At 24.2% G+C, this 14,311-nt stretch overlaps 1 protein-coding gene across 1 annotated transcript in view; it reads left to right on the top strand.

The window, feature by feature from the left end:
- Positions 1 to 14,311, top strand: part of LOC126743001 (NADPH oxidase 5) — a 156,326-nt gene that overhangs the window by 118,811 nt on the left and 23,204 nt on the right. Inside the window, exons 4-7 of the mRNA XM_050449908.1 lie at positions 4,575 to 4,686; positions 4,777 to 4,874; positions 8,894 to 9,014; positions 9,076 to 9,226. Coding sequence (XP_050305865.1) covers positions 4,575 to 4,686; positions 4,777 to 4,874; positions 8,894 to 9,014; positions 9,076 to 9,226 — 482 coding nt within the window. The remainder of the gene's footprint in view (positions 1 to 4,574; positions 4,687 to 4,776; positions 4,875 to 8,893; positions 9,015 to 9,075; positions 9,227 to 14,311) is intronic.

Here is a 14,311-nt window from a genome sequence, read left to right as displayed (position 1 = left end):
TGTATATGAGACTCTTTGTTTTTTTGTATATGTATGTCATAGTCGTTGTTATATTTACTTGTTTATTACATTTTGTACGAGCACACACTTTTTTCAACTTATTTGCATTTTTTTTATTTTTATTGATTTAAATTCTTAAGTTTTAAATATGTATTATATGTATGTATTACCTTAGTGACTGAAGCTAAATAAATACATTATTATTAGGATTTATTGGTTTTAGTCTCATTAACTAATTTCATTCATTTTAGTTTTCTCATTAATGGTTTCTGGTCTTTTGCTTTTATTTATTATCATTTATTGCTTTTCTCTTAACTATTGATTTTCCTATTTTAATGCATATCATTTGCTTTACATTCTTCTATTTAATTTTTTCTGTTTTAATTAATTGATTGTTTTTAAATTAAAGTTTTGATACATTATAGGTCATTCTTTTCATTCATTTTATATTCGTTAATTTTGTGTTTTCTATTAAATTTTTCAATTTTTCCTTAATTTTTTATTGTACTTAATAAGTTATTTATTTTTTTAAATTAAAAGTGAAATTATTTATATTTATAATTTTTTATAATTCCTTTTTTTTATAATAATTATAATAAATTTAAATACTTCGAAAAAAATTATATTAGGTATTTTTAACCAAATATTATTAAAAAAAATTAATAATATACAAAAAGTGTAGTACAAAAAATTATTTGAACAAAAAAAATTAAAATCTAAGTAAATTAAAAATGGAAATTAAAGAGTAAAAATAGAAAATATTGAATCATAAAAATAGCAAAGTAATTAATTTCTTTTTAATTGTATTTTAATTTCTTTAAAATTACTAAAAGAAAATAGCATTTTTGCTTCATGTTTTGCACTTTTAGTTAAATATTTTTGTTACAATTAATTAATAAAAAAAAGGACAAAAATTGTGTGCCAAATTGAACAAATTTTAAAATAAAAAATGAAGTTAAATAAACAAAATATTCAAATAATAAACAGTTGGAAAAAAAATGTAAATAAAAAAAGTAAAAGCCTAAAAATAGAAAGTAATGAGTAATGAGAAAAATAACAAAAAAATTATCGGGTTTTATATTTTTTAATACTAAATTGAATATTCATTCTTTTGTAATTTTCTCAAAAATGTTTGCTTTTTTTTCGCATATTTTTATGCACTTTAAATTTCTGTCTATTTAAATTAATTCAAAAAATTAAAAAAATAAGTTGAATAAATAAAACATAGAAAAAATAAGCATACAATTAGTTGAAGAAAATATGAAAAAAGGTTTATTAAAAAAAAATAATATACAAAGGAAAGAAAAGAAAACTAATATAAATAATAAGTGTTTTTTTTTTTTTAATTTTTTTAATCAAAATGATCAGATTTTATGTTTTTTTTACTAGTTTTTTTTTATTTTATTTTTTTTTAAATCGTCCTAAAAAACTAATTTTTGCATTTTTTTTATACAAATGAATGCAAAAACTGTTTTATAATAATAATTTGTTTACTTAGCAATTTGGCTACATATAAATAAAAAAACTACAAACTAAAAATTAACAATATAAAACTTAAAACTAGTATAAAATAGTTAAAAAATTAAATATAAAACTATATAACTATTGAGAACACAATGGAATACCCTAAATCAAAAATTTATTATAAAAAGTGAATTATATTCAAAACGCAATGCAGAAAAATAATTTATTTAAAAAATACTAAAAGTCTTAAAGTGGAATTTAATGAATGAGAAAAAAATAACAAAGAAACTAAATAGTAGTGTTTTTCTATTAATTTTTTTTTTTTATTTTTTATTTTGTATTTTACATTTATATTTGGAGCATTAATATTTGATATATTTATTGTTTTTTTATATGATACTTTTGCTGACTAAATATGTTGTTGAATTAGGTTTATAAACATTATTATTATTATTATATTTTTCTTTCTGCTTTTTTAAATTAATTAAAAAACTTTAAGAAATTAATTTTTTGATGAAAACAATTAAATTAAATAGAAACTAAATACTAAATCTAAGGTTTAAAAAATAAAGGACGGGTTAAAAATGTAAAAAAATAAGACTTCATAAATAAAATAAATGTAAAACTAAACTGTACATTTAAAATAAAAATAATAAAACAGAATAATTTAAAAATAAATGACATAATAAAATTTAAAATTGAAATTAAATTAAATCAAAATGTAGAAATGTAAATATAAAAATAAATAATAAAATATGATGAAAATCAAGCCTTGATGTAAATGAATGTTGGACATATAATAAAAACATAAGAATTAAATGGTGTTTTTCCTAAATATTTAATTCAAAATTATTAAATTAATTCATGAACTAAAACGTTTTATATTTTTTAATACTAGATTTAATTTTTTTCCTTCGTTATTTTCTTAAAAGTGTTTGCACTTTTTGTCATCTTTTATTTACACTTTAAATTTTTTCCCATTTAAATTAATTCAAAACTGAAAAAAGAAAATAAAAATTCTAAAACAATATGGAATATTTTTAAAAATAAAAAAACAAATATATTAAAAAAATATAATATACAAAGGGTTTTGATAAAAAACAAAATACAAGTTTAAAAATTAATAATATCGAATGTTTGAGCAGAAATAACAAACAAATTTAATATAGAGTGTATTTTTTTGTTTATTTTTTTTTCAAACTTTTTAATGAAAATTATCAAATTTCATGTTTTTTTAAATAGTTTTTTTGTAAATTTTATTTTCTACTTAAATATTCCTTAAAAAAAAACTAATTTTTGCAAATTTTTTTCTTAAAACTAAATTTCTCCTTATACAAATGGTTACAAAATACTTAAAATTATATAGAAAGGGGAGAGAAAAAAACTATTAAACTCAAAATTAACAATATAAAACTTAAAACTAGTATAAAAGAGTTAAAAAATAAAATATAAAACTATATAACTATTGATAAAACAGTGGAAAATCCTAAATTAAAAATTAATTAAAAAAAGTGAATTATATGTAAAACGCATTGCAAAAAAATTAATTATTTAAAAAATACTAAAATTCTTAAAATGGAATTTAATAAATGAGAAAAACTAACAAAGAAAAAATAATAAAAGTGTTTTTTTATTAATTATTTGTCTTTTTTTCCTATTTTGGTATTTTTATTTTGTATATTTCAATTTAAATTTATCCTTTCGCTTTTTCAAATTAATTAAAGAACTTTAAAAAAATTAATTTTTTGATCAAAATATATAAATTAAATAGAACAAAAATAGAATTAAAAATAAAATAGAAACTAAATGCTACATTTAAAATTTAAATAATAAAACTCAAAATTAAATTAAATTAAGTCAAAATTTAGAACTGTAAATATAAAAATAAATAATAAAACATGATGAAAATTAAGCTTTAGGAACAACAATAAACTTAAGCAATTACAGATACGAAAATAAAATAAAGCAAATTTGAAAGTAAAATTAAAAACATAAGTGAAAAAACATAAATAGTAGACAAAACGCATTACTCAAAATTATTCAAATGAAAAAACTGAAAATGAAAAATAAGAAAATATTTTTTGTGTATTTTGTATATATTTTATGTAAATGAATGATGGACAAGTAATAAAAACATAAAAATAAAACGGTGGTTTTCCTAAAGATTTAATTCAAAATTATTAAATTTTATTTATTCGTCACTAAATTCAGAGCTTTTTATTTCGTTATTTTATTCATTTTTAAACAATTCTTGGTTGTCCAAATAATGCAAAAACTAAATGTTTTGAAAAAAAGAATCAAATTATAAAGTTATTTAAAAACATTAAACATAAAAAATATATAAAAAGCTTTGCAAGAAAATATCTGCATAAAAGAACTAAAAGCCTATAAATTGAAAATAATGGATTGCAGAAAAATAAGAAAAAAATTACTAAAATACATTTTTTAATAGATTTTTTCTTACAAAAATATATTTTTTTGTTAATTAGTTTTATACAAAAACAAACTAAAATTTGTATTTTTTTCCCATTATTGTTAGTTAATTTTACGTTAAATTTTTTAAGACATTTACGTTTATTCAAAAACCAAATTTTGTTTCTAAAATGAGACAATTTTAAAATGAAATTGTAGGCATAAAAAATGTGCGAAGAAATAACGAATAATTAATAAAATATTTAAAAAACCAATATAAGAATTTAGAAAGTTCGCAATTAAACCAATTTTGAAATAAAAAAAAATTGAACGTATTTCAACTATATGTGCGTAACAAATTTTGATAAAGCATTTGTTATATATATCTCTATCTAAGTTTTTCAGGATAAATTAGCACTTGAGGCATATATAATATAAATAAACTCTTATACATCCATCATACTCTATTACCTAATTAATTTTCTCTTGAAATATACTCTCGAACATCCATCTTCGTCCTACCAACTGACGCCTTATGCTAAAATCCATTTAAATACAGTCATTATTGTATTTACATTATGTACTGATTGATAACCACCATTTTTCTTTATTAATCCATTTAATTTATCGTGGTTGAGAGTAAGAAAACTTGAAACAATAATTTTTTATTATGTTTGTGTTGTTATTTAATTTTTCAGAAACGAACACCAGATAGATTTCGCTGAACAGTTGGAGAGTGTGGCATTTTGTCTTTGCGGAGATGAACCGATTAAAAGTCATCAGTTTTACCAGATTTTCAACGCCAAAGGGGTGAGTGAGTTTTTTGTTTATTAATTTTTAAAAAAAGTTTGATTTTTTTTTTTGGAAATTCTATTTAAAAAAAAAAAATTACACTTTTAGGTAAGCGACAAACTGTTCAGGCTGTTGGACGAGAATAATTTGGGAATTGTGTCGCCCGAGCAAATTATGGAGTTTTTGGCCTCTATTACCAATTCTAGGTAAGAATAAGTAATAATAAAATAAATTATTATTATTAATATTAATAATGGTAAAATTTTGGAAACAAAAATTGAAAAATTCATTATGGCTGTTGTAAGGAAAACACATAGTCCAGAAGGTTATTTAAAAAAAAAAATCTTATTAAAAAAACTCTTTTTTTACTGTACCTTGTACCTCAAAAAAGTTGCACCAAAATAAGAAATTAATTAATAAAAGTAAATAAAGTAAAGAAAATAAGATGTGAAAAATCTAAAGTAAAAAATTAAATAAATAAAATATGAACAGGATTTTAGTAAGAAACAAACAGAGCAAAAGAAAATTGAATATTTTAAATAAAGCAATAAAAAATGGAAGAAAATAAAAATTATTTATTTTAAATTGCTTTTATATAATGTATTTGAAATAAAAATCTGTAGAAAAAAGAGGAGCATGGATAGGAAAGATTCTAGTAAAAAGTTGCGACGTAATAAAATAAACTATAAAAACACAGAAATAAATAGGGAAAAAATTTAAATAGGAAATGTAGCAAGAAGAAAAATAGAACAGCCACAAAACAAGAACGAAAAATTTTTAAAAATAAACGGAAAACTTATGAAACATTAACAGAAAGATTACATATTTTGATAGGTCTTAAGATTTTTGATCCTTAACCACTTTTTTAGCTATATTTTGAATCTAAATCTGTTTAATTTCAAATTTCTTAATATTAATGTTCAATTTAACTCTAAATTTGAATTGTTGTATTTTTCACTTAAGTGTACATTCCTTTGAATTTAAACTTGAATATTTTTTAGGTTAAATTTCCTATATCGATCTGATTTCGTTTATTTACAATAGAATCAGAATTTACGTTTTTTTTTGAATTCTCGAATTAATCTGAATTTTTCAATTTCGATTTTTGATTTATCTCCGAATTTAAATTTGTAAGTGTTTTATTTAAAATTTTAATCTGAATCTGAAATTTCTTATTTGAGGTTGAATGTGATTTTTTTTTAATTTAGTCTGAATTTATATTTAAATTTTTAAACTTAAACTTGAAGTTATTTATTTTCAAATTAATCTGAATTTTTAAATTTGAATTTTCGATTTGCCTTTAAAATTTAATTTTTTAGTTTATACATGAATTTTTAAACTTAGTAGTTGTAATTTAGTATCCTGATGGTTGTGAATTTTTAAATTTAAATGTTTAATTTAAAATCGTCATTTTTATTTGTGTTTGAATCTAAATTTAAAATTGATTGTGAGTCTGATTTTTTAAATATATTTTTTTTAATTTATAACCGATTTATTTTAAATTGAAATACTAATATTAATATTATTCTAATTCATAAAAATATTTAATTGGAATCTATCTCTTTTTTATTTGAAGTTAAATCTGATTTGTTTTTTATTGAATTTGAATTTTTAAGATTAAATATTTGCGTCTGATGGTTGCGATTGATCCAAATTTCTCTTTTAATTTGAATCTTTTGTATTTCTTATTTAAATTTATATGTGAGTCTATAAAAATATATTTTTTTAAATTGAATTTTAAATATAGGTTTCTTTTTTGTATCTAATTTTTTTATTTGTAGTTAAATGGGCGTTTTTTTTTAATTTTTTAAAGAAATTTAAATTTTCAAATTATAATTTGTCTCCGAACTTTTCAGTTTTTTATTTCAATCTTGGATCCTAATTTAAATTTTATTTTCTTTTATTTGAAAATTAATCTGAATATGTGCATTACATTTTTTGATTTAAATTCTGAATTAATCCGTAAATTTGGAGTCCTTAATTTAATTATGTATTTAAAATTTTCAAATTTTGGGATTTATTGCTTCTTTTTTTTTCATTTTTATTTTATAAACTTATTTTTAATTATGAATCCAGTATATTTATTAACATCTGATTTTTTTAATTCCTAACTTAAATCTGAATTTTTGAAGATGATTCTGAATTTTTTTTTTGATTATGAATCAAAATTTTCAAATTTTGTATTTCTATATCTGATCTGAATTTTTTCTTTAATTCTGAATTATTGTTTTTGTTCGTATCTGATTTTTTAATTATAATATAAATTTTAAATTTTTGATCTTATTTTGAATTTTTCATTTAAATCTAAAATATTTTATTCTGAATTTAAATCTGAATTTTTAAATTTAAACCTGAATCTTTTTTTCTTTTGTATTTCCTATTTAAATTTACATGTGAGTCTATATGCATATATTTTTTTTAATTTAATTTTAAATATAGGTTCCGGTCGGCATTTTTTTTAATTTTTTAAATAAATCTGAATTTTTGAATTTTAATTTGTCTCCGAGTTGTTCAGTTTTTTATATCAATCTTTGATCCTAATTTAAATTTTATTTTCTTTCATTTGAAAATGAATCTGAATTTGTGCATTAATTTTTTTTATTTAAATTCTGAATTAATCCGCAAATTTGAATTTTTTATTTAAATTATATGATTTTATTCTTAATTTAATTATGGATCAAGTATTTGCATTATTATATCTATTTTTTAAAATTTTTAATTTGTGTCTGAATTTTTGAAGTTAACTTTAAATTTTTCGACTTAAATTGACTTGAATTTTTTTTGGGTCAAAATTTTTAAATTTTGAATTTTATAGCTTTATTTTTTATTTTCATTTTATGAATTAATAATAATCTTAATTTAATTTTTGAAATTAAATTCATTTTAATTGTTTTTTTGATTATGGATCAAAATTTTCAAATTTTGGATTTTTATACCCGATCTGAAGTTTTTTTTTTTTAATTCTGAATTATTGTTTTTGTTCGTACCTGATTTTAACTATAATAATTATTTTAGTTTAGCTTCTTTTTTATATTTTTAAATAAACCTGATAATTAATTTTTAATTTGGCTCACTCTGAACTTTTAACTTTTTTATTTAAATTTTTGATCTTATTTTGAATTTTTGATCTAAAATATTTTATTTGAAGTTTAATCTGGACTGTTATATTTGATTTATTTATTTTTCTCTGATTATTATTCTTATTTCAGTTGCATGAGTCTGATTTTTCAAATTTAAACCTGAATTTTAAGATTAATAGTAAAATTTTTAAAATTTTGAATTTTATTGCCAGATCTGAGTTTTTTTTTATTTTAATTTTTAATTTGTTTCTAAATTTTTCTCTAAATGTGAATTTTTTAAATTTATATTTGAATTAATTTCTTTTTAATTTAATTATGGATCTAGCTTTTTTATTTATGTCTGATTTACTTATTTTAATTTCTGGTAAATTTAAATTGAAATTTGGATTATGAAGCTTAAATTTTTTAACTTTCCAATTGAAATTTTTAAATTTTAGATTTTATTGTCTGATTTATTCTTTAACAATTTTTTTTAATTAAATCTAATTTTCATTTCATTATAAAACAACTCTTTAGCAATTTTTGTACATTAATTAAAAATATGAAAATTATACATTAAGTTAAAAAAATACTGTAAAACAAATTATTCAACAAGCAAAATTGAAAAAATAATAACAGAACAGTAAAAATAATAATAATATCGTTTATTTAGCATAAAAGCTACATACAGTATCAAAAAAAGAATATAAAATATAAAAACTACAAAATACATAAGCTGAAAAATACAAAAACCCTGAGAAGTACGAAAAACTAAACATTAGAAAGTGATAAAAAATAACCTTGATTAAAAATGGTAAAGACAAAAAAGTTTAAAATGGTAAATATAATTTTAAAATTAAATGCTAATATAAAATGGTAAAGTTAACAGATTAATATTGGCAAAAATTAAAAAATCTAGAATCTAGGTTTTTGCTCCTAAGACTACAAAAATAAATGAATATGAAAATATACAAAGAAACAAATTAACAAAACCGTAGTAACGCGTGAAACTCAAATTAATATAATTATATAAAAAAAACCTTTTGCTACTTTCTTTGGTTTTTCAATTTTTGAGACAAAGACACTAAATAAAAAGAAAGTATACAAAAAAAAACAAATTAACAAAAACCGTAGTAACATATTTTTTTTTTTAATTATATATTTAGACCCAGAACAGGGATCGACCAACAAAACCTCGCCCGTCTGGAACAACTATTCCGTCAAACGGTCGGCACCGAAAAAGAAATCAAGAAGGACGACTTCAATAAAATCGTCAACTCAAAAAACGTAACTAAACCTTTAAAGGACATTAGAACAAAAAAAACACTCAAACTCACCCTTTTTTCAGCCCTTTTTCACCGCCAGGGTGTTTCAAATATTCGACAAGGACGATTCCGGATCGATTTCCCTGCAAGAATTCCTGGACGCGATGCATCAATTCGCAGGACAGAGTCCCGACGACAAAATCCGTTTTATGTTTAAGGTTTACGATATTGATGGTGAGTCCAGTGTAAAATTTAGTCCATGAGTAAGATACACCTTTACTTAGTACAGAATTCATTAACTTTAACTACATAAGACTTGAATTTAACTATGTACTAATAATTTACAGGACATGATCAAGTGATTATGTACCATAGATGAATGAATATGTCTTTGAATAATTAGGAGTAGGAACTGTATGTATTCTTATTAACAAACAAAATGAGATTTTAATATAAGAGTAGATTGACTATTAGAACTTGTGGTTCTACTTCTACTTGGGAGGGAATAATATTATCTTCTGAATTTTTCTTATATACTCATCTTATTGGCGGTATACCTAGCTTTTGGAAAATATCTACTGCTGTTTTACTAATGTATTTTTGGAAATTGAAGAGAGGATGGTTTGAGATGGTCAGCATGAACATAATCTACTCTTCCTATTGCCGTCATTATTAAATCAAAATTCATTCCAAGTACCTTTAACACTTTGGCAAAAACCCATTTCTTAAGATATGTCAAGTATAACTTTACTAATTGCTTAATTAGGTATTTTGTTTTTGGATTTTTAACAACAGTTTCGCGAGTGACTTCAAGGTTAATGTACTTGAAGTATATCTATATAAGTATCTGGATCGCCTGGAAATAGTGTTTTTCTGCTTTAATTTGTCAAATTAAACCCGAAAAACATCATTTCATTTCCATCCTTTGCTAATTTATAAATTGAAATAAAGATATATCTATAAGAATGCGATTTTTCCACCTATTTTATATATCATCGTTTCATTTTCTTAGTATTGTTTGGATCACCTGGAATTAGTGTTTTTCTCCCATCATGTGTCTAATTACACCCGAAAAACATCAGTTTATTTCCATCCCATGCTAATTTATAGATTGAGACAAATAATTAAAATAGCCATCAGAAACCATCAGATTTGCAATTCTGCAATTGAATTCGGCACTTGTGAGAATTCGTTTACATATTTCGTAAACAACGGATGTAACCTTACTTTATTTGTTTCTATGAGGTTTACGACTTGGAGACAACAAATAGATGCCATTATTTTGCATCTTTTTGTTGTTGTAATAAGAGCATAAATAAAAGATATTAAATTAACCTAGATTGGGTGGAACATACATAATTATGTCTGCCAAAATATACTCTGCCAGTTATTCCCTATCTAAATACCTTGACTCCAAATGTGACTTTTATTCTTATTTAGGGTAACGAGTACAGTAATTGGCCACTTGGGCACACATAAGAAAACACCAAATTTTACAAAAAATCAATTTATTTGAAGTAAAATAACATTGGGTATAAAAAATTAAACACAAATTTAAAAACTTCACAGTTAATGGCCATACAAATATAGTTATTGGCATGTAAAATTACAGTTATTGGCCATTATATAGCATGTAGAGCACACAAAAACTTCTAAGTTTTCAATGTCTTGTTGTTTCTTTGCACAAGTGCCGATATGATAACTTCTAACACAAAATTGACATGTTATTCCAACTTTGGATTTAGTCATATTATACGAACAAGAATAACATAATCCAGTATACAAGAGATTCTTTACAGATGGTTTGGTGTCTTCTGAGTGTTTCACTGTTGTATCTGAGATCTGTTCTGGATACCTATCAGTTTCAAAAAATAACTTTCTTTTAGCCGACTCACCAGCATGTTTTTTCTATCCTTGTTTCCAAATTAGCATATTTGCTACTCACAACATCAAAAAATGTGTCATCAATTTGTGGGATTAATATTTTCTTCTACAGAATCAGGAAATTGATTTTGTTCTGTGAATAATTCTTGGCTATCATCTTTGGGGCACTCTAACTCCACTTTTTAAAGTAGTACTTTTAATTGTGTGACTAGAAAGTGTATCTCCCTTTAAAATATCTATGTCTACAATATCACCTGCATCAACGTTCAGATCTCAGGAACTATTATTTAGATCATAATAAAACTTTTCTTTGCTGCTGCTTCCAATTTGGTCTACTCGTTTGTCAGTAGATAAAGCAATAATTTCTTTTTTCTTTGGAACAGTTGGACTTTTTTTACTCTCAGCATTGTCTTTTGTGGAATTTCTTTTAATTACTTTGATCTTGTTTGGTTATGTTTTTTTGACTTGCTTTTGCATCAATTCGCTTTTGTTTCCGCTCTAATTTTATTTTTTCTTGCTCTGCTTTTTCTTCAATTTTACGCCTCTCTGCATTTTGACGATCCGAAGAAGTAAGCACAAAAGGTAACCTTTCTGTTTGTTTTTGACCCTTTCTTTCTGGGGTAAAAAAGTATTTTTCTATTGAGGTGTCAGTTTTTTTAGATAATGAATTGTCCTGTGGTAATTGTTGTTCAGAAGCATCTTCCAAGGATTGATTATGTGAAGGAATATTGGATCTGGATGGAATATCTAAAGCCATTATATTATCTTCTGTGATACTAGTACTATCTTTTATGCCGGTGATATCACCGGTTTCTGGAAGTTGTACTCTAAAATATAAAAGGAGATCGTCTTCCGTGATAATAGGGATATCTTGTACGTTGTATATGATTACATTGCTCTCTGAAGGCTCAAGTGAAATATCTGAAGCTATCTGGTGATAGAGATATCTTATTTATCATTTGTAATTCTATTAGTTTCTGTAAGCAGTGTTGTGGATTGGTTAGTTTGAAATAAATTAAAAATTATGAAGAGCAATTTTGAATCTCCAATTAGTTCTTCGGAATTTTCTAGACTTTCAAATTCTAATATTTTTGCGGCTTCAACTGTGTTTACAAATACTTCATATGCTATTGATTTTTTTTGCAGAAAGATTCAGATTAATACCTTTACTGGGGTCGTCAATCTTTCCTAAACATTTGGAATTGTCGATTGCTTCAGGATTCGACGGGTGTTTCGTTCTCTCTCCTTTTGTTACTTTTGCTAATTTTGCTTATTTTTAGTTAACATAAGTTTTCTATAAGTTTAAGATATTTAATAATTAGTTCGGTAATACTTTGTTTATTTTGGTTTATTTACATTGATTTTGCATATAAAAGTTCACCCGGTATAACACACGCGTTTCTTGGTAAATTCTCAATATTTAAACTCGACCTATCTTACATTTCCTTACTCTCTTACTCCAATGTTCCTTCCATAAAGCCTTGCTCTTTTATCCTACTTTACCTTATGGATCCCTCGAGGCGAGAGGAGTAAGCTATTTGACCGAGGTCATCCGCCAAAAACTTAAAATACGGAACAGGTGTGCGATACCGGAAAGCAGTAGTACTACGGGAACTATTGAATCGGTACCTAAATCTCATGCGAGATAATACCGAAGTGCATCACGTCTTTGTCGATTTAATAAAAGCTGATTGGGGTGTTCCTTATATCAACAGCCTTTACTTCATTTATGACTAGGGTAAGTCGAGTAATTTCTTTTCCTTCTCGTTAAATTGTGTCTCTTCTTATTTTGTTTCTATTTTATTTCACTCATTACATAGTCACTAAGGGTGTGCATCGAAAACAGAAGGATCACCTTATTTCAGTGTGATTGAAGCCTATTTTTTTACAGTCTGGCCTTGATAACTTGATAAATAATTAAGATCGAAATAACCTTGATTTAAGTAATTAAACATATATTGTAAATAGGCCCGAAACAACGGGTATAATCCGGAAGCTTTAAAGCCATTAACGATGGAATCTGATTTTAATTCACTAATGGCTGTATTTAGTACCAATGCAAAATTTTCTTTGGTAACTACTGAGTTTCGATTATCTCGTCTAAACTTTAACACTGCCCGATTCCAATTCACCTTTAATGGTTTAAATGCAACAACATGTGCTGGCTGCATAATTCTGGTCGCGTTGGGATACAATGCCACTAAAATGATTTGTAACTTTAAACATAATTCACTAGTTTGAATGAGCATCAACAAACAAAATAACAGGAAATTTTGTGTTTTTCGCAATTAAGTATCTGTATAAGACGCTTCCTTTGTATTCATAGAAGTTTTCATTTTTCATCCACCCCGTATCGCTACATCCTACGCCCCATTCTCGTGGAACTGAATTTACGACATTGCTAAGAATCCGTTTATCAGGGTAAATAACCATTGGGGCTGTTACTTCTCCGGATGCTGCGAAAGTAAACATAACTGTCAAATTTACTTTTGAGTGATGCTCTATTTGATATATACATTTTTGCTTCCCTTGACAGCTAACACTCGTTTATTCTTGGGGCACAAGAGAAAGCAGGTTTCATCCCCATTTAAAACACGTGAAGGGTCTTAAAGAACTTCACTGTAACCTTTACGATCCAAGTATTCTTGAACACTGGTGAACCATTTTTTTTAAATCTTTTTTTGACACAACTGAACTTGCTGCTGTCACTGCCTCTGGAGTTCTCTCGCTTAAATCTGGGTGTCGCTTTAAAACGGATCTATACCAACCTCTACCGGGCCGATCGTCAGATTGGCACGTGGATTTGCGTTTGCAGAGAACCTTTAACTGAATCTTGTATATCTTCCACTCTTACTGGAAAACCTTTGTCTTGGCATGTTTTAATCCAATTCTCTAAACGATTCTCTCTTCCTCCAAGGAAATAATAGGATTGGGGCCAGGAGTCGTATTTTCATTAAATTTCTCGCTTGCTCTAAACTGCAGTGTTGCTCTTGGCACATTAAATTGTTCGGTGGCTCATGCCATTTTCCATGGCCTGAAAGGCAGATTGCAGATCTTGTTCGGTGTATTTTTTGTAATAGTTTTTATCTTTCTGAACTTTTGGCATTTTATTCTAGAAATAAAAATAATTTAATGGTAATAATATTATCTTTATAATTATATTAGCTAATAATTGGCCAACAATTGTAATGAGGAATCTAAAATTACACATGACAGTTATTGGCCACCCTGTGGTTCAGTGGCCAACCAGTGGTTATTGCCATAATTTTTCTAAAAAAATGCATAAAATATGTGTTCTTGGACCAACCTAGACTAAAAAAACCCAAATTATAATAAATATTTTAATTTAAAGTAAGTACAGTAATTATAACACGAACATTTTTTTAAACACAGTCGTTGGCTACTAAATGTTACCGCCAAAATATATAACCTTAC

Source organism: Anthonomus grandis, chromosome 12 (assembly GCF_022605725.1).
Source record: "Anthonomus grandis grandis chromosome 12, icAntGran1.3, whole genome shotgun sequence".
NCBI classification, from domain to species: domain Eukaryota; kingdom Metazoa; phylum Arthropoda; class Insecta; order Coleoptera; family Curculionidae; genus Anthonomus; species Anthonomus grandis.
Note: the sequence above shows the minus strand (reverse complement) of the source record. Positions and strands in the feature narration are given on the sequence as shown.